General features: G+C 40.9%; 1 protein-coding gene and 1 long non-coding RNA gene across 6 annotated transcripts in view; one reads left to right on the top strand and one right to left on the bottom strand.

The window, feature by feature from the left end:
• The first annotated feature begins 1,155 nt into the window (after window positions 1-1,155).
• The window catches only part of LOC100742071, a 22,304-nt gene continuing 2,854 nt past the window's right edge, over window positions 1,156-20,605 (top strand). The window contains exons 1-11 of one of the 5 annotated variants that reach the window (XM_033322686.1): window positions 1,156-1,431; window positions 7,717-7,927; window positions 8,017-8,119; window positions 8,355-9,216; window positions 9,306-9,739; window positions 9,819-9,928; window positions 13,934-14,059; window positions 15,323-15,415; window positions 18,518-18,684; window positions 18,792-18,966; window positions 19,567-20,605. In XM_033322686.1, coding sequence (XP_033178577.1) covers window positions 1,423-1,431; window positions 7,717-7,927; window positions 8,017-8,119; window positions 8,355-9,216; window positions 9,306-9,739; window positions 9,819-9,928; window positions 13,934-14,059; window positions 15,323-15,415; window positions 18,518-18,684; window positions 18,792-18,966; window positions 19,567-20,605 — 3,329 coding nt within the window. In that variant the 5' untranslated portion in view covers window positions 1,156-1,422. Of the gene's footprint in view, window positions 1,432-4,779; window positions 5,137-6,352; window positions 6,541-6,740; window positions 6,885-7,716; window positions 7,928-8,016; window positions 8,120-8,354; window positions 9,217-9,305; window positions 9,740-9,818; window positions 9,929-13,933; window positions 14,060-15,322; window positions 15,416-18,517; window positions 18,685-18,791; window positions 18,967-19,566 lie in introns of those variants that run through there. The other 4 variants (XM_033322685.1, XM_024370006.2, XM_033322687.1 and 1 more) reach the window with 4 other exon arrangements.
• On the bottom strand, window positions 2,391-4,627 carry LOC117152102. Its single transcript, XR_004462351.1, has 2 exons — window positions 4,398-4,627; window positions 2,391-2,548 (listed from the first exon to the last, which is right to left on the bottom strand). It is a non-coding gene; the product is annotated as an uncharacterized LOC117152102 (long non-coding RNA).

The raw sequence follows: 20,605 nt of genomic DNA, 5'->3' as shown, positions 1-20,605 counted from the left end.
ATGAGCTAAACATGAATTTGCAAATCGTTTTTTTCAGAATCCACTATTTTCGAAAACAACAATTTTGAAAAAAAAATTGTACATTTTCGACTTTGGAGATGTTTTGTGCTTTTAAAGTAGCATATATCGAGTTGTTGTTGGGCAAAATAGATTCTGTGGACTCCCCTAAATAAAATGATATATATTATTATTACATTATAAATATTTAATTATGTTTAAATTATGATCAAAGTAGAAAGGACATATAAAACGCACTATTTTTACTTATATTTCTTAATTTATTTAAAAAATGAATGGTCTAGTAGAAAATCTAAAAATAGCACGTGATAAAGCAGACATTTCTGCTAAGGAAAACATGAAAAAGAACTATGTACTGTTTCCAATATAAAAGCGAAACAGTTTAACAAAACACGCGGCAGCGATAGTGGTACTCAATGTTGGTAGTTGCCTTACCTGCTGCTCGGCATAACGAAACCACTAAACGTGTGCGACTGTTACCTGTCGGCATTGAGTACCAGTGCCGCCGCTGCATGTTCCGTCAAACTTTTTCATTTTTACATCGGAATCAAAACATGATTCTCTAGTTTTCCTTGCTGCTTTTCTTAACAGAAATGTCTGCTTTATCGTATGCTATGGTTAGATTATCTTCCATACATTCAATTTTTGAAATAAATTGAAAAACGTAAGTAAAAAATAGTGCGTCTTAAGTATCCTTTTCTCTTTAATCATTATTTGAACACATTTGAATGTTTATAATGTAATAATAATACGTATCATTTTATTCGGAAAAGTGCACAGCGATTCATCTATTGAAGGTTGTAAAATTGGAAAAAGGTTAAAATGTGTAATTATCCTTTATTTTTTCATCGTTAGCAGTTTTTCTATAATTATCATAAATTTCACATTTTTCTCATACATTTTTCTGTTTTGCCAAAAATATGCCCGGTCCAGTTTTGGTATGGTAAAGGGGTGGGGGAGGGGGAGAGAATTAAAAGAGTCTACAACAATCGCAAAATGATTTTCGACGGTGGCGCTTCAGTTGTCATTTCCATCTCCATCGGAGCCACCGTTAACTCGAGTACTATCTCCGTCACCGGTAATTCCATCCCCTTCTCCATTTCGCGGGTAGCGACGCCTCCGCACGGCGCCGATCAATAACGTCGTTCTCGGCGACGCCGGCGTCGGGAGCGTCGCTGCGTGAAGGCACTCGCAAGCAATCGACGTGTCGCTACGAAAACTTGTACACGGGTGCGATCGAAAAGGAGAGTCGCGTGAAAAAAAGAAACGATTAGGAATGCGACCCCTGCATTTACTGCTGTTTTGCAGAACAAGACTTATGTCAACGAAAAGTACCAGCCATATCCGGAGCCGGAATCAGATTTTTTCGGATTCGAACAATCTTTAGGACCCACCCACGACACGATGGCTAAGGTGAGTTTTGGTCAAAATAAAGGATTAAAATAATTTATTGTGTCACTCAAGTATGGTGTATTATATATTTCTAGTAATTGTATGTGTTTTACCTAGTTTTAATTGATTTATACTTAAGACTTTGCACTAAGAACGTGCTATTGCTAATCTGTCAACAACTGTTGCTGATTCTTAGAGAAGATCGTTTCCGGTAGGATAACCAATTCAATTGGCAATTATACCTCTTCGAGCGAGTGAGCGAGTGACTTTATTCATTTCTGAATTAAAATGCTATCAGTACGTTTTGCGATGTATCGACTATGCACAGTAGTCATGGTCTATCTCGGCAGAAAAAGTAGTTTGGCGCCGTCATGATCAGCCGGACTGCGGGCACATAGTCGACATTGCTGTTGGAGTATGAGGGAAGGGCTACTGATATGGCGATAATAGTGAAAATATTTGCATGATTACTTTAATTATTATATATATCTTCGTTAACAATTTTTTACTGTTAATTAAATTTTTTATTCATATATAAACATTTGATGTATTATTCGACGCATACTATAAATACAGTACCTACTTCAGATACACGTGGGGCTAATGGACAGTTAATTTTATTCAATTAACAGTATCCGGATACTGATTTATCAATAGATTCAAGTGTCGCGCTATATATACATGTGTGTTTATGTATGTACAATGTATAAAAACAGGTTTAATTGTAAAAAAATGTACTAATTCTAGAAAAAGAGTTTTATTGTTAGTTAAGTACAAAATGGTAAGAACCGTAAACAGTTATTTATTCGCAGTAGTGCGGAAACCGTGACGATCTGATATAAACATTTATTTGTGCATTGAAGAAATTTCTTAGCAGTAACCCATTTACAAACGAATAGAGCAGGATTATCTTGATTCCATAACATCGGCTAATGCTTGAGCTCCGACTATCATTATGTTTTCTTCTTTTTTATTCGATGCCATCAGTTTCGACACAATGCAGAATATATATCTCCATGTTACGTTTATACAATGCACGGACGTTCATATAAGCTATGTCATGAATTTTTGTGATCGATGAACAGTGCATACGTGCCCCGTATAGTCAACACCGAGTTGATTCTTATAGCATGTTGAACTGGAAACATTGTAAAAAGATCATGCACGTTGTAAGAGGAAAAAACTAAGAGATTTAAGTGAAATATATGTAAGAAGTTTGGAATAGTATTCAATGATTATTTTCGATGATTAGAATAAATTTATAAATTCATCGTGCAATATAATATACTTGTACTTAATATTTCGCAATATTCAGGATGATTTATTTTGCATCATCAATCGAACGCCATAATCATTCGCGTCAATCATTGGAAGTCATGTAACTATCATCAAACATGTCAGATGCATAGATAGAAGAGAAAAGACACGCGAACTGGTTGTAAAAGCGGTGTTTACTGACTGACCCATTATACGACCAGGTGCTTTCTTCATAAAATTTTCACCGTGTTTAACGGTCCTTTGGAGACGTGCTCGTTTATACGAACCGGTACATGTGCAAATAGACTTTTTCTAACGTGCACCGACTGCAAATTAGGCAGTTATATCGAGACTGCATCCGTACAAAAGTCGCACGAACTGAATCTCGTGAATGTGGGCGATGCATCCACAAATTTGTTAGACAACTGCATTTAGCGCTTTCGAGTGGACCTGTGTGTATATATAATAGTTGGCACGAAAACGCAGTGAATTGCGGTCAACTGTATTATATTTCCGTCTAGAAGAGCGAACGCTCATAGATGATATCAGGGTAGGTGAACCGATAATGATCGTCGAAACGTTTTTTATTTCAACCGTTTCATCGCCGTTGATAATTCTTTCACGTGTTGTAAAGGTACATAAGTAACGCGTACAATAAATCTTAATGGCACACCAATACTTTTCAAAGGACATTTACAACGTGAATTATTTTTTAGGCATAATTGAGAATTATTATGTAAACGATTATTTGTTAATAGAATCAAAATAGAAATTTGTTTCACTCTCTAAATATTATAACGAGTACCTCACATTGTACATTTTTGCACGTTTAAATCTTCCATAAATGCATGAACTTCCGCAATGTATTTACCAGACATTTCGTTACGATATCGTTTGTGATGTAACCGAAACGAAAGACTGTATGATACTGCAAGTATTTTTGTGAAAAAGAGAATCATTTAGCTAGACGCAAATTTCTCGCGTATATGCGGCATTGCATGAAAATGTGCCGACTTGGCCAGTCGGCATGTCGAGGTTAGGGAGAGGCCTTTCAAGGTCCTCGGGGATTTTTATACGGCGGGAAGTAGGAACGGATGTATATAAAGGTCGACGAGGACCGGTCGTGTAGCTATAGAACGAATTCGATCCTAAAATCGATAAACATGTCAGATACAAAGGGACCGTTCGCCGGCATGTAAAACATTTGTACTATAGAGCATTGTGAAATTCCAGGCTTGCGAAACGTGTCGTGTTCGGTGTATTCCGGCCGATCGAAGGTTGATTTTCTTCCGGACGTTTAACATAGTGTTGTATCGCGTCGATACGTTTCCCGTGAAATAACTACTATTCATTAATGCCTCCACGTTTGAGCGGTTTTTACATCTTACAATGCCTCTCTGTAACCTATGATTATGCATATAACACGTAACTTCACTTGTTAGGCTTATCAAGTATCAGCGACTCGATTTTATCGTGCGTACAGTGTAGATAATCGTCGGTGAAAGTTGTCTCTTACGTTTATCTCGTTCTCTGCTTTCCTACGCTATATTCTTCCACACGAGGAAAAAGAAAAGATGAAAAAGGGAACGTAGAAACATTTTCAATAGCGATCCTCGATTCCTACGAATAAGAACTTTTCATTTTCTCTTTTTATACCTGCACTTGCACTTATCGACAGATAGATCAAAGTTTACTTCAACCTCGATAGAATGAATTCTATGAGAACGTACCGCTAATTACGATCGTATGTAGGAAAAAACGTGGAGTCAAGCTCGCAAGTTAAACGTAGCCTTGTTCTTCGGTTGATGACGTTCACTGTACAGTCTTCGTGTATATCGGCACCGTGTGTGCTCGTATACGGATTCACGGGCCGGTGAATGCAGAAACCGTGTGTTTCTGAAGAATAGTAATCGTTGTTGCGGAGTGTCAGTCCACATCGTTCGCGTGGTGAAGGTGTATATGAGGAGGGCACGCGTGTATAGCGTATATCTATCTGTTTGGTTGTATGGTTGTGTATCGGTGTGCGGATGCTCGCGGTGGTGGCATAGGTAGTACCAGGGGATCACCGAGCGAATCCGGAACGTTTCATTGTCGTACACGCGGCGGGCGCATCGCGATCGTGCTGTCGCTATCGATCCGGTCGCTTCTCTTTCGTAGTTGGAAAACTTTCCCGCGTTTCCCTGCGGAGGGAAATTTCGGTTCTCGAGTTGAACTCGTCCGTAACGGGACCCCGTTTTATTGTCTCGCATACGTACGTAATAAAATGCGCGTCGCAAATGCGTCGTATTTACGAATTACTGGAACGGGGTGAATCCTCGTCCCGTGACTCAGTACACGGAAAGTTGGCTTTATTAATAGTCTTCTAGCGAGGACTATCCAACCGAAGTGTTTTTGTGCAGCCAGGGAAAGTGGCGTCGAATCAAATTATGAGGCGACCAAATAACCGTGAAGAGGAACGTTGAGGCGATCGTGAGTTGAGCTTCTCTTTTCGCGTGACTCTTCATGTTCTCGCTTTTATTCTTGTTTTGTTTCGTATGGATAGGTAAACGGATAGAAATCGGAGAGGGATAGTTTTGTTGTGTGGTTTCGTTCGCGTGTTGAATTCGGTGTTCCAAAGATCGGTGATTACGCAAGCAAAGATGCGCTAAGTAACGGTCATATGCTGATGTGTTTCGATTGTGTTCTGCTTTTACAATGTTCGGTCGTTGTTCGACGATACCTGTGTAAATGTTATTGCGGCAATGAACATGTATTTTTCCGTGTTTGATACGTGGCCAGGTCCAATGGACCTTCACTTATAATCTTATCAAAGCTGTTACGTGTACACGGAATATAAACGTGTCGGCGTAGACGATCGCGGTCGAGAGCACAGTGAAGTTCGCACAGGTGCAGTAATTAATTCTATTTAAATTACGACAAGTCGGAATTATGTAGCATACTATGGAATCATAACACGCGTCACGTGTGCTTGTCACTTACGTGGTCGCGCACAACGTATCGAGTAAATCGTAGACCAATGTTGCCAAACGCTATCCGCAACTTGTGCCTGCCGGCTAGTGAAATTATACAAAACTGCAGCAACTTTTTTATTTCCTCACCCAGTTTCTTTTCCTTCTTTTTTTCTTCTTCTTTTTTTGCTGTTTAATTTGAATTAATGACGACATCCGGCAAGCAAAAACAACTGAATGCGCAAATGCGTCGCAATTTATAACTCTAAACGCGGCGGCCTTTTAGAAAGTCTTTCTGTTCGTAGAAAGCGTTTCAGGCATTTTTCATCTCGATGCTGATTTCGCTGATCGGAAAAAATGACATTTATGCCAAAGCAAAGTGTAACGATTTCAAATAGCGAATTGGACCGCTAGTTAAATCGTGTGAATATTTCTTTTTCCGCTTCCTATTCTTCTCCTTTTTTCCTTCTTCTTCTCCGTTGAATGATAGCATTGTGTTGTCGGCGAGATTTCAAGGATTTGCTGTGATTCCGTTAGATCGACGAAAATCTAAACGAATGTGCTCCTAATTAACACAGTTGCTTCGTCTCGCGTGGTAAGAGATAACGACCGGGTAGGCGGCTCGAATTGACACAAATTAAGGCCTAATGGAATAAAGTTATGCTCGGGGCCTGGCCTTTGCTCGTCATCGGCTTGTCAACGCGTGTACGCGCGTTGATTCCGATTCTTGCCACGTTTTCTTCGCGCCGTCACAAAGTCAGCGCAATATTTAACATACTATTCGTCTTGTTTGATATCTACTCGTTGCCCTGTCTGGCCTTGACATTTTCCTAGATCGATAACAAGCGTTTTGCGAATATCGATTGATTTAGAAACTACCGAGTCGCAATATTGATGTTGTGTTGTAACCACTAGAAAAAGATGGGTACGTCATATATTGTACGTAGATAGCTATATATGTATACTGTGTATATGTATGTATACGTGTGTGTAATGCAATAATGCATGATTCTTGAATAATTTATCGCTTTTGCGTGAAAAGTTATCGGACGAAATATTAGTGTTCGATGTGAATGTGAATATGAAGAATAAAATAGCGTTTCAGCAAAAGAATTTACACGCAGTGTTCGGATCGACGAGAACCGATTCGTAGTAAATAAACTCGCGAGCTGTAACCCAGTTCTCAGCCGACGACGTCGTTCAAAAGGATCGTCGGTGAACGCACTCTGTTACTCTGGTAGTCGGTTCCTCACTTTCAGCTAGCCATTGGTAATACTATTATTAGTAACAGGCTAACGTAGCTTTTCGTTCTAGACTGATACAAAGCTGCATAACTAAATCTTGTTTGTGGTCGATTTTATCAGTCGGATCACGAACAAATACTCCAAGTGTCTGATATTCGAACTTTGATAGAAACGCTTCGGCCAGCTTAATGTTTGCACGATACTAGATAGACGGATACATATTATACGAGCGGATTCGCGGTCGAACGATAAAGCTAATCGACCACCGAGTAATGTTTTCGTTGGTCGTTAAGCAGGCTAAAGGGGAACGTGTTACGCGTGTTCTTACGTACGAAGATGAGGAGAAACAGGAGGCACTGGGTAAAGGTGGCTACAAGAGAGAAGTAACGTGGTTGACCAGGGCTAAAATTAAATTAGCCAACTGCCAGAGAGACACTTCTGATTCACCTCGGGACGAAGGGTTTTATTTGGAGATGGGCCAAGGGCAACGGACTCTTCGTCTTCATCTTCGAATCAAGAATTTATCTTAACCTTGAAAAATCAGGCATTTTTTACATTCTTTTGCCTACCAATAATGTAATTGAATATCGTCTTAACCTTTGACGCGGTCTAAAGACACCAGTGTGAACCTACTACGTCATTGCGACGATCACTACAATGCGATTAAGTCTGTCTATATTCAGTTAACTGAAGCTTCAGGCTATGGAACGATTCAACTAATTAGAGGATAAATGAAGGAATTTGTAACTCTCTCGGTGGAATGTATGTCTGTTGACTGGCTAAACGAATGCGTGAAATAGTTTTATGGTAACCTAGTTTACGCACGCGAATTTATCATTTTGTCTGTGTGATTGCAGAACGTCGGGGAAAGTCGGATACCAGTTCCACGCGCGGCACGGCCGTCTTTTTTCCCGAAATCGAGAGTACTTGGTACGCCGACGCTTGTACCTGGACATCGACGTTCATTGGTACTCCCGGGATGTTTATCGTTCGTCGATGCCGAGGACGAGACCAGCGCTCCTAAAACAAAGTGCGGGACGCGAGCTGTGTCTACACCGTCGATCGAAGGTGACAGTAATTATTTACATACTTACAGAAGACAGAAATAGTTAAATGAGAAAATTTAGCTATTACGTATTTTCTTACTTGATCAACAGATTCGGGACATAAGACGTTCACGATATCACCTGTGTGGGATATTGACAAAGATGACGTGCAACAGTTGGTTCACTTTGCCGAAGAAAAGAGCAGCTTTTTCAGGTACACCATAACATTTAATTAATTGCATTTCAATTTTAAATGCAAAACGCTAGTACTCACTAGAGTCAGGTATTAGAAAAATTACCTAACAGTCGTTTATGAACCTTCTCATAAACCTGGTTATTTAAAGTAAAACCTTTGTTCCATCGATCAAAAAAAAATGTAGCAAAATGGTATCTTTTTGTCAATTATTATTCTTCATTTAATACAAACTTCTTTATTATCATTTGTACAGTTTGCTCGAAAATTCTCAGTTGAATATGATTGAGGACGCTGGTGAGAGCTGCCTCTTGGAAACGTCCCTAGGCAATTATAATGATAACGCAGTAAATACACCACACTATTTGATGCTCAATAAGCAGAATTCCTTTGAACACGACGAAAGCCTCGGCATATTGACCCCCGACCAAATGACCGACTTCACAGTTGCACTAGAGTGCTCCAGGACACCATCCTGCGAAAATCTTACGGGATCAGCAGGCTCTAGATTGGCGTTAACGCGAGCATCTGCATCGAGGCCGTCAGCGGATGTTGAGCCGACCGAAGAAGCTTCAAGCGAGAGAACACCATCTCCGGAAGAGTTACCGCTCGATCCTAAGCCAACGGAGCCTGTTAGGGGCACTGTTCCTATCAGTTTCGTTACATCGGTAACGAGTATCACTAGTCTCGAGGCTGGTTATCAAGGTGACGGTGAGAACTCGAGGCCAGCGAGTCGTGGGGCTGATCCACCATCCGTCGCACCACCGCCGAATCTACCTGCTCCTTGCAGGCAAGATCCGATGACGGATTCGGATTTCTTCACGGAAAGTGATGCTGACGCGTATGAGGAAATCGTACGTGGCGATAGGAAAGCTCAAGTGATCGACGGTACCCTCTTCTGCGCGCCTGGTGGTCGAAGATGTCCGAGTTTTACAGGAGAAGAAATGGATTCGAGTGGGATTTATTCGGATCTCGATAAAAGACAGGACGAACTCCATGTTCCGGAGGAGGCAGTTGTGGAACACGAGGATCGCACTCCCGATACCATTGATACGGAGGTCTCACAGAGGAGCCAGCCGACACCAATCAAAGCGGATGTTATTATGGATTATTTACAGGCGAGTCGATAATTTTGTTTATTTGGTATATGCTTGTATATATTTATATATAGCTCGTATATATAGCTCGCCTAACGGATAATATTTAGGCTCCTGTAAATCCTCTGGATGGATCGGCTGACTCCAGCGGCTCGATGAATCCTACCGATATTACGATAATGGAAGTGGAAAGAAGCAATGATAATATGAGATCGAAAACGCAGAACAAAGCTGATTCAGTCCCATTAAAAAAATACAAGATGCCTAAGAGGAACGTTGTCTCGAAAATCAAGGCTATGATCGAGTCTGGACCGAAAGATGAAGCCGAGAAAGAAGCTCGACGTTTACCGAGATCTGCTAGAAAGAGTGGGCGATGGGACGCAGTTATGAGCAAAATCGAGGCTGGGAAAAGCGAACAAAGGACTAGGTCGATCAGGAAGGAAGTAAAATCAAGGGTACTCCAGAGCCTTAATCAACCATCTTCTACGGGATCAACTCAAAAGAAATCTGGTGACGCAAATAATAACAATAATAAGGATAAGAGGTGAGATATTAATTGTCGAGATCTTTGTTTCTAAAAGTTTCTATTGATATAGCCTTGATAAGAAGTTACAAATTATCAGGAGAATACGTGGCCGACAAGAAATAAAATCGCCAATCGAAGAAACTGCCAGAAGCTCCGTTCGTAGCTCCTTGAGTGATCTCAGCACCGGACCTAACAAAGACGCACCAAGTAAGTCAAATTAATATATATTTTTAAATGATTGCAAATTAAATTAAAATATAGTATATCTACCACTTCATGTGTGTGTGTTAATGATGCTTGAATGTTTAACAGAATGCCTGTAACACGTGCCGCAATTTAATTTTAATTAGCGTTTTATTCGTAACTGCTTCACTTGTATATTTCAATTTATATATTTCAATGTATGATTGATAGTGAGGTAGGTTATGGAATAGTAGTAGTCTGAAGCGAGACCTTGTGTAGATCAGTAGAGCTTGAATAAATATAACACCAGCTGATTTTGCGATATCGAATTATGTTTGACCGCATACCATTTTACAAAAAGAAAGAAAAAACTCAGAACCGCAAAGGTCAAGAAAACCAGTAACCGTTTTGCATGATATTAAAAACACTTCAGTATGCTATTCTTTTTCTTTATGTCGATATAGAAAGTAGAGCTTGAAATGAGAAATATTTTACCGTTTGAAAAATTTTAACACCCATTTATACAAACTAGTAATTTAGTGCGCATCTTTTCAATAAAAACGTATCGGTAATATCGTCTGAGCTACAGAGATTACTCGTTCCTTGTTATGATAGACTAGAAGAATACACTACGAACAACAAAAATCATAAAAATTCGATCTTGACGACTAAAGGCTAGAAAATAGATTTTACATTGAAAAGCACAGGTGCAAGGTAGATTTTCAAATATTTCATTCCCTCTACCGGCTTTAATTCAAAGCCAAAATATCCTTGAAGCTGTCGAGACAGAATGGATCAATTTTGGTGTTTAAATACACGTGTGCCGTTGATTCGTCGCTGAAACCTTCCGGTGCAGACATATCGCGTAGGTGGTTCGTTCCGCAAAGAAGGGTGGGAGTAGTCGTAAAAGAGGGCGTAGGAGGGTGTTTTGTATCGACCCGTCCTAGGCGCGCGAAACTTAGATAGGAAAAAGAGCGAGGGCGCCGATGCCCCTCTTCCGGCGCCACTGGACAGTTTCGCTTCCATTGGATCGAGACAGGCCGTGAGCAGTCGCAGCAGCAGCATCCAGTCGGCAGTCCTCGGCGGACCTCGTGCTCGCTCGGACGCTGTTTATGCACGCGTGTTGTATTTCCGGTCTTCCATCTTTCTCGCTCTTTCGCCCCTTTGGTTTTCTGGTGCTGCTGCGTCTTCTGTCCTTCTCTCACTCTCGTTCTCTCTATTCCCCTTTCTCACGATCTCTTACTCTATACTGTACCCCATTCGGGTCAGCAGTTTTATCGGGGGTATACGGTAGAGGCTACGTGTGTGCGACAAAAAGAACAGGAGCGAGCGCAAGAACGAACAGCCGGTGTATCGTCGTCAGTGAATGCCGCAAGGTGACGGTGCAAAGTGCATCAAAGTTGTGCTCGTACAACCTCGAGCTTCGAGCTAAGCGCTAATCTCTGTACAATTTCTCCTGGTTTCTGCATTGTTTGTTTCTCGTGTTACGATAGGGTGTATTCGACACCCTTCGAAAGCTGTACTACACATACATATAATGTGTCAATCGTATTCACGAACGCTCTCGACGTGACCTGATTTTCTACCCATGTCACAAGAGTGTTCGCGTTTTTTCTCACCCGATATAGAAAGAACGATCGAAGACAACGTTGAGTCTGGGCGAATATCAATAAGAATACGGTATCTCGAATCAGCAACCCTGCTGTGTACGCCTACAATATGTTATGGCACATTTCGCATCGATCGCCAGAGGAATCTGAGCCGCAAGACTGAATGCTTTAAGATTGGATATTACCATCCCCTCTCTGGGACACTCCAATGAAAGTTTCGCAAGATACCGTTACGGAAGGAATCTTTGGCTACGTTCCTGTTTGTACTTGGACTGAGCTATACGCAAGAATAGAGGGATTCAAGGCGATTAGTCTCTCGGTCTAACTCTTCGTTGTACATTAGCAGCTTCACATCGAGCTTACAGGTCAACGGCACTAGTGGTTTATTTCCGGCATTGCCTTTCTTCAACTGGCCACTTTATACTTGTGCGTACACGTCCTTCGCTCGACGCCGGTGGTTCTCTCGGTATGTCCCCACCCTTTTAGACAGGTGCACCCGGCGACCACGTGCGTTCCCAAGGCCGACGACCACCAGTACGCACCCGGTTCAGATCTACCACTTACGCAATCGCCACCAGAGTCGGATGTTAAACCCACATGGTTGTAGACATCGTCGATCGCGCCGGTGAAAGACAGTCGTTACACTCTGCGATTCAGGTCGCCGAAGGAACGCGCAATCCATGATCGAACCTGTCGATCGTACTTTCGTCCGCGTGATTTCTCACGAAGGAATCGGATTCTTCGAGGGAGTGCGAAAGAACATGCGCAACGTTTCGAGAGTAACGTCGATGGAGCGAAAGTGAGGCTGCTTGTGCGAATTGTGCTAATTGGTGTCAACCATAACCGCGACCAGAAAGAAGAAATTTTGCAATTTGAACATTTTCTGGAATAACCTTGGAGGATGCTGCCGGATAATCGTGAACGTTCACGATGTCAGTGTTTAGTTATCGTCACGGAATCCACCCGAGTAACAAGCCTCGCCATGGCCTCGGAAGATACGACGGGGTGAAGGCGCATATTTGCCTGGCCACAGTCCTACATAATGATTTTGTCGAGGATGAAATGACGGTGAAGCGACGGTGAAAGTAGAGGTTTGAAAATGGGACAGCAAGGATCGAAGGGTAGGCCAGCTCTTCGGACGGATTTCGTCAGAGATTCGGCGAAAATGCGACTCGGCAGTTTCAAGCGAGGTATAGTCATAAATAAAAGGTACCGCCGATGTATACTCACCTTCTAAAACGATTTTCATCGCGTTCAGATTTTAATCTACACGACGGAAATGCGAATAGGCCATCAAGCCTCTTCTCCTCCTAGTCAATCGTTTAATCGCGTTCCATAAAAAGAAAGGAAAAAGGATGTCCGTGACTATCCACCAGCTGTCTTTTCCTTCGTGGTTCATTTAACGCTAGAAAGTTGAAGCGACGCGAGTACAAGCGAGACTAACTCCCGATGTGTTGCATAGGCATTCAAAAAGGTAGACGGATCGAACGGTTTCTCTTAAACAAGTCTAAAACGTTACGGCCGAGGATCAAAGGTACCCTACTTACACACCTTGTCGCGTGATTTCTCTTTTACCCTGGCCATCGATTACTGTTATTTTGAGGAATCTTTCAGAAAGTAGTTCGCCTCATTATATCACACTCGTTCATCGGTAACTGGCGAAACGCGAATGATTTATGATATTTCATAGGCATAAGAAACATGCAAAAATATTACATAATCGTGGCTCGTTTCAATGAACGGATTATCGTGAAATAATATCGAAAAAATAACAATTAGAGAGGGTAAACTTTCCGATTCTTAAAATAGAATCGTAATGGTTTACTGGATACGCTTAGAGAAAATAAAAATGCATTATTTTATAGTTGACGCGTTTGATTGTACCTGCAATTAATATCGTCATTGAGGATTGGTGTGGAAATATTACTTAATTACCTGCCGTTGATTATTTTAAACGCGTGTCTTGAATATTTGCGCGGCTAGTTTCTTTCATGTGTAAGATCGGTTCGAGATATTATGCACACGAGAGCTCGTATAGGCCGTTATATGCAGAAGCTCGTAGGCAACGGCTACGTGCAGCCTGGTATACATAATAAACGTTTTCTTTTCCTCGTTGGTTTAATCGACGAGCATGGTTCAAACTTAGCTCTTCGTGTCGGGCTCGTCCCGCTATATTGCCTCGTCAAGCACGAATTCCGATGATGCGCAAAATGTTATTAAAGTAACTACGACTGACGAGCGAAACAAAATTCCACGGTCGATGAACTATCCGACACGTAATCCTACGTGTTATGGAAACTACTTGTTTTCGTAATTCCCTGTTATAAATAGGCACGCAAGAACAGAGAAAGATGAAACCATCATTATTCCATCGCTAATATGATAATGAAGAAATTCACTTTTACGTTTGTATTTTCAGAGAGATCACCGACATCGGTAAACCCACCTAGAAGACTGGTAGCAAACGGTCGTGGTAATCAACAGAATCGTGTCAACAGTTTCGACACGAAAAAGAACTGTGTAGAAATTTCGCCTATCAATCTCGGTGAGTTATGGAGGGTCCGGTTTGCGCGCCCTAAATTGTGAGACGAGTTTGCACATATCGTAGTCCAGCATATGTGCGTATATACATATGTATACACATAAATGCCTGCTATTCACTGATTGAACGGAGGAAACGAAAGGTCGAGGGCACCGCTGCGTGCTTCCGGTTGGAGACGTTAATGTGACGAGAACGCTTTTTTTCGAACGCCTGCTTCTATGCAACATTCTCTCATTCTCTAATCCTTTGTATTAACGAGCAAAAATATAAAAACGCGTTCAACGCGTTATGTCGACACTCGGCTATCAGGGTAGATCTATTCTGATCCAGACGTAGCATTGAAAACATTGGCAAGTGGCCATGTTCGATTCGCTCAATACGTTGTATCATCAATGTTGATGATGTATTATACATTGATATTCTTACGAATTCTTGGTAATTTCAAGTTTTCAAATTTTCTTATTTAGTTGCCTTAGCTTATAAACCAATAAAAAAAATAATAATACGTTAGACTTATTTATACGTTATTAACGATCTTTTCTATGCAGTGAAAAATTAATGAAAATAAAATTATCTTAGGACGTTTATGACAGCACTTGTGCCAAATCTTTAAATTTCGTGATTTATTTCCGTGTTTCATCGTATGCCTTTGACGGCAATTAGGCGCAAGTATAAATCTACGATCGCTTTGTTTGTGATATATTAGAATTGTAACGGTATGCATCCCTTGCCCCAACCGTCTAAACGGTTTAACTCCCCAACCGAATACTGTTGATGTCCTAGCAGTCCTTCATCAGCTTTAGACAGGAAACTTTGTCGTGCCACCCAGTCTGATTGTTTGACGAGTTTTGTGTACACCACTGAAATATTACACTAGAGGAACGTGATTTGTGAACAACATGTTTGTGATATAACTTCGTGATCGGAATTCTTAGTGGTAACGCGACTTCCGAATATAGTTTGCTATAATAGACAACGATTTCGAATAGAATAAGCAGTTCAGATGGCGTTCAGATTGTGCTCTCAGAGAATCATGGCAATCATGGTCTCCATATACTACAGTAAATATCATTTTAAAATATTACTTCGTGTCCGAGTTATCTTACATGAGTGAATGTGTTTCTTGCGCTCTCACGTATGGTATCTGACGCGGACAGTAAAACGGTTTACAGCGTACGGTACTTGCAAACTCGATAACACATCATTTAAGGCACTACCGATGTGTATGTACCATGCTCTCGTTAACATAGCGAATTCTGTTTCTAGAGAAAAGCCCATCAGCCACGCGAAAGCCGACAATAACCAGGAGATTAACTACTGTCCCAGCGAAGCAACATAATTCAACGATATCGATAAAAGGTACAATTTCACAAAATATTTGGAAACAATTCTTTATACTATTTTTGTAACTGTTTTGTGTTTACCAAGTTCTCCATCCATGTAATATATATATATTGAACTTTACAACAGACACCTCAATCATTTTAAACAACTTGTTTTAATAGATTATTGATTTTTATGGAGTAGAAAAGAACGTTGTTCTCGATGTTGTCTTCTGAAAAAGATAACACCGTAAGGAAACATCAGCAGGTCGTGCTTTCTAATTCATTGACCGCGCTACTCCGGCAGCAGCTAGTTTCTAAAAAAGTCCCACGGTCATTTTGCGGTGCGTACGACCGTTTCTCCGCATGCACGGGGACGCACACGTGCGTATCACTCTGTACTGTTCGTCGTTTCGAAGAAAGTCATAGCTTTCACTAGTCCTCGGGACTAAATCCTACTCCCTATCCTCGCTGGAAGGTGCTGAAAAACCCGCAGGGCAATGGCAGAGAATAAAGTATCAGAGCAAGTAAGGACCAGGAATAGTCGAGCGAAAGTAATTCTTTAAACCGGCAGTTTCGGTGATAGTTTCGAGAGAGTCGCATTTCTGCTTTCAAGATGATTTTCTTATCAATGTTTCATCCTCGATTTCGCTGACTTCGATTCGTTATTAATTGTTACTTCCAGTGGATCAGTTTTTTTTACTCGACATGTACGCTTATGTGGAACAAATTACTAGAATTAGAAATTATTATCAATGACAGTCCATGTCCTAGAAAACATTGAATTACGAGTTGAATTTCTACGAGTCACGGTCTTGTACTTCATTTCGTTTTAATTTATTGTTTTATTAATCATTTATGAAGCACTCACAGGAAAATATATCGATGAGTAGTATAAATTAGGGAAATGCTTATCTAAGTAAGGCTAAATAAGTAATCCTAAGATCTCAGTAAATTGTTTCGTCCAATCCGCTGATTTTTTTAAGGGCATTATGAAGTATTATACTTTCAAGAAAGTTTTGTTGTGAATTTATACATAATTTTATTAGCATCTGGTTAATCGAAAATAAGAGTACCACACTAAGAGAAAAACGTGTTTTGTTGCCACCAGCCAAAATATAGTTCTAATATATCATTACATTCACGTTACGATGTGACGAAACAGATAATGGTGAGTAGAATTAAGAATTGTTTGCAAAGTCTTCTTAGCGGAAGAGAGCTATCGATCGTCGATCATTCGATTCATTATCTTCGAATCACTATATCCATAGACATGAAGGTATCTCCGTTCCATACGAATACGGCAACTTACTACCATGTAAGGGTAACTAATTCCAAATGGAAAAGCGAATTTATTCGGAGCACGACGTTTTGTAATAATTCATCGCTCGTTCACCTACCGATTTTCATCTTCTACAACCTCACCTTTCCTTATTACTAGAACGAGTTATACCGTTGAAACGGAATTTTAAATCGTCCTCGTTTTCATGATCCATAAACTTGAACAACTGAATGATAAATAAACCAATAGGTAGTTGCTACTGATACTCCTCAGCATTCTGTATGTTAATTTCTTAGTAAGGCGGTATGGCGTAAATTACGCTTCTTGGATTCCCTTTTGCAAAATAGAAAGAAAACGAGCCACATTAAAGCAATTATGGAAACATATTCAGATATTGTGGGTCATATTCAAGTCGTGCGTACGAAGTGCGTAGAGCGCGTGTCCGGCCAGACACAGCTTTCCGCGTGTCCATCGTCTTCGTATTCTTCGAGGTTGCACCTCATTTCAAGGTGGTAGGAGTGGTCGACAAGAAGGAAGGAGGGATATATCGCTCCGCGAGGCAGCCTGTGGCTCGTGCTAATTCAGTCGAAGTGCGGACTTGGCCAGCAAATCGTTACAAATGACGATCCCGATTAGGTTTCTCTCATGTCTGTTGCTCGACTATTGTTATTCAATGATTCCGACGTGATCGAGTTCACTTGCATTTTTCAGCTGAATCACTGGTGTAAATCGAATAAAAAGAGCTCATTGTGCAAATTGACTCGATTCATATAAATGGAGAACACATACTTTTTATTGGAAAAAAGTGTAACGTAATCTGAGATATTTTTTCAACCAAGAACGTTGATGGATCGCAGAAACGTTACGATGTTAGAAAAATAGATTGAATGGCAATATGTGTATATTTACAACTATGTATAAACAAATGTGAAAGTGACAAGTATTCGACACTTCGTAGTCCTGTGCCGAAAATAAGCCGATCAATTTCGGGAAAACTCGGGTAATGAGCGATTTGGTTGTTCCCATTACGAAGATCATTAAGTACCATTAACTTGTTGGATTTTCCGTGTTCACGGCACGACTATCGTATAGTTGACCTTAACCCAGTGCGTCTTCATTGACTGGCCCGTGCTCTTGAACGTTTTCCACTGGGGTTGACTGTTGGATTAAATTCGATCGATCTACCAGCTGCACTTTTTTTAGCTTGGTCCAAGGTGCTCAATAGAATCAAAGCTGTGGTGGTGCGGGGCTACGGACGTATCCGCGTGCTTTCACGTACATCAGTAATAATGGGAGGATGAAGCTCAAATGACGTAGCCAGGCCAAATTGTCGTTACGATTTAATGATCTGTGCATGTGAATTTTCCGCGTGTCACAGCGATAATTGCGTTTTCTCCAAAATACCTCCGCATCTGCGGGGTCAGTACGTCAAGCCGAATAGCTGAAATATCCTGAAAAACAGGTAGCTCGACTTTCCAAGACTGGAATATACGGTTTTTTCTCCTAAAACAAGCTTTCCGCACAACTTTCTTCATTCTACCATCTAAATTTATTCGTATAAAATGTCTGGACGTAGTCAATTTTATAAGGTATCGGTATTATATCTACCACGATATCTACTTCAACTTTCATCGTGATGAGTTGTCCGAAGTCGAAGAATGAGCGTGGTCAAAGCTATTATTCATATAGATAACGACGGAATTACTTAAGAAGCGATAGGAATTGTACGATCAATAGCTCAAAGGAATAAATCTATCAAATCGAAGTGGTGTACCAGTTTGACGGATAACAAATAACTTCTGCTACGATTTTAACAAAGAAGCGTAATGGTGATGGGACCGGTGGCATTGGTTGCAGATCGCGAAACTAAGGAGCACAATAATAGCTATGTGGTGACAAGAGCGTCTTTAGAGACGCGAGATCAGGGAGCACAAACGGACATACCTTATGATGCACTTTGCCTAAAACCGGCAGAACAAGTTATACAAGCCCTTTCTATCACCATACAATATTTGGCCTATGAGGTACGTAGTTTTCTCTTTCTTTTGATTTTTTATTATGTCTTATTTTACTGTCTAAACATATTTCATCCAATTTGACCTTATATTCTCTTTTACAACCTAATGTTCAGTTGGACGCCTTTTCTACCCCAAAACTAAAGAAAGATTATGAGAATATGAAAAAAGAATGGATATCTTCGTGTACGGAAATCGAAAAATTAACAGCTAGGAACCTCGACATTGAAGATAGATTAGAGTCGGAGAGAGAGAATCATCGAAAAGCCTTGGACCATCTTCGTGAAGATCGTAAGTCTTGCCAAGAATTATTTGTGTTTCTTTTACTTAGAGAAAGTGAGAAACCAATACAATGCATTGTGCGTATATATTGTAACGCGCAGTTTCTAAAATTTGATGTCCCTGATTTTATTACATTTTGATTGCAATATCTTTATTTCAACGATAACGTCCATTAATTTTGTTTTTTAAAACAGAGCATATATGTGAAGTATATTTTATATTTTACATACTCTGTGCCTGACACAATGCATCATATGATAATGATATTCTCTTGGTAACAAGCATAATGATCCTGACGTCGTGCTGAATAGTAGAGCCTTAAAGTAGAGCAATTGTTAATTAAAATCTGCGAGGCTGATGTGCCTACGCGCACCTCGGGTAGTGTTAAATAATTCAGAGATAGAATTTTCAAAAGTGGACACACGCAGGAACTTCACAAACGCTCAATTTAGTGCCCACGTAACGTTCATCGTAGTTAATTATAGGTTGGCACGTTCGACGGACTTAATCCGTTCTCTCGTCTCCTAACTTTGTTTTTCTTCCGTTTTTCAATTTATCTTCTATGACGTCAATCATACTAAGAAAAAAATTTATATCCGATTTTTTTAGTGGAAGCTCGACATGCGGAACAAATTGCTACCTTGGAAGCAGCCCTACAAGAGGAGAGGCGCAGGTGCGAGGTCAGATTGCGAGATTCTTTAAATGAGGTCGCAAAGGAGCATCGTGCCGTAATCGTGAAATTGCGAACCGAACAAGAAGCTGAACTTATACGAAGAGAAACGGAGTTTAAGAGGAGATCTGTCGTTCACGATCAGGGGGCTGCGCTGACAGCAGAAGTCGAATCTTTAAGATCGGTGCTAGAAATTAAAAGCCAAGAGAACGCTTCTTTGAGATCGGATCTCGATAATATTAAACGAGAGATCGAGGACAAGGAAGCTTTGCAACAACGTGTAGACACTCTTGAGGCCAGATGCGAAGATTTAAAAGCACAGCTTCAATGTAAAGAGGCTGTGGAGAGGCAAATATCTCACGATAACGAGGTACTGCATGAATCGATTCATCAAATATCCAAGCAGAACAAGCGTTTGGCACAACGTAACGAGGAACTGCAATGGAGATTGCGTCAAAAAAACGAAGTAGTGACCGTTCTTGCGAACTTGACGCCTAGGCTTTCGCGTTCTTTAGGCCCGGAGCACGTCGAAAATTCTCTCTCACCCGACAAGAACGGTCCGCAATCTTCGCAATCCATGGTAAAGTTTATGGTGGAGAAAGGTGACTCAGTTTCGTGGACATTGGAAATCGATGATGAATTCAAAGGAGGATGCGATGGGTCGTCATTGGGAACGCCACCCAAAATGGGTAGATCGGAAACAACGACAACAGTGTCGAGACAAGGATCTCTCAGATTGACGCCTAGAAGGGCTTCCGTAGATATGAGAGCGAGATCCAAAAGTATTTCCGTTACGGATTCCACACGAGTCGAGGAATCTGGATGGGCGCCTACGTTTAATTCTACACCAAATGCTCGACGAAGACCTAGAAGCGACCCGTCTTCTTCAGCCTCGTCTACTTCTTCGTCATCCTCTTCTTCTGCGACAGCAGTAACTACGAATTCTGCAGTGGCCGTTGCCGTTGCTGCTGCGGCTGC

The sequence above is a fragment of the Bombus impatiens genome, unplaced genomic scaffold (genome assembly GCF_000188095.3).
Source record: "Bombus impatiens unplaced genomic scaffold, BIMP_2.2 scf_0664, whole genome shotgun sequence".
Taxonomy (NCBI): domain Eukaryota; kingdom Metazoa; phylum Arthropoda; class Insecta; order Hymenoptera; family Apidae; genus Bombus; species Bombus impatiens.
This window is presented reverse-complemented; position numbering and strand designations above follow the sequence as displayed.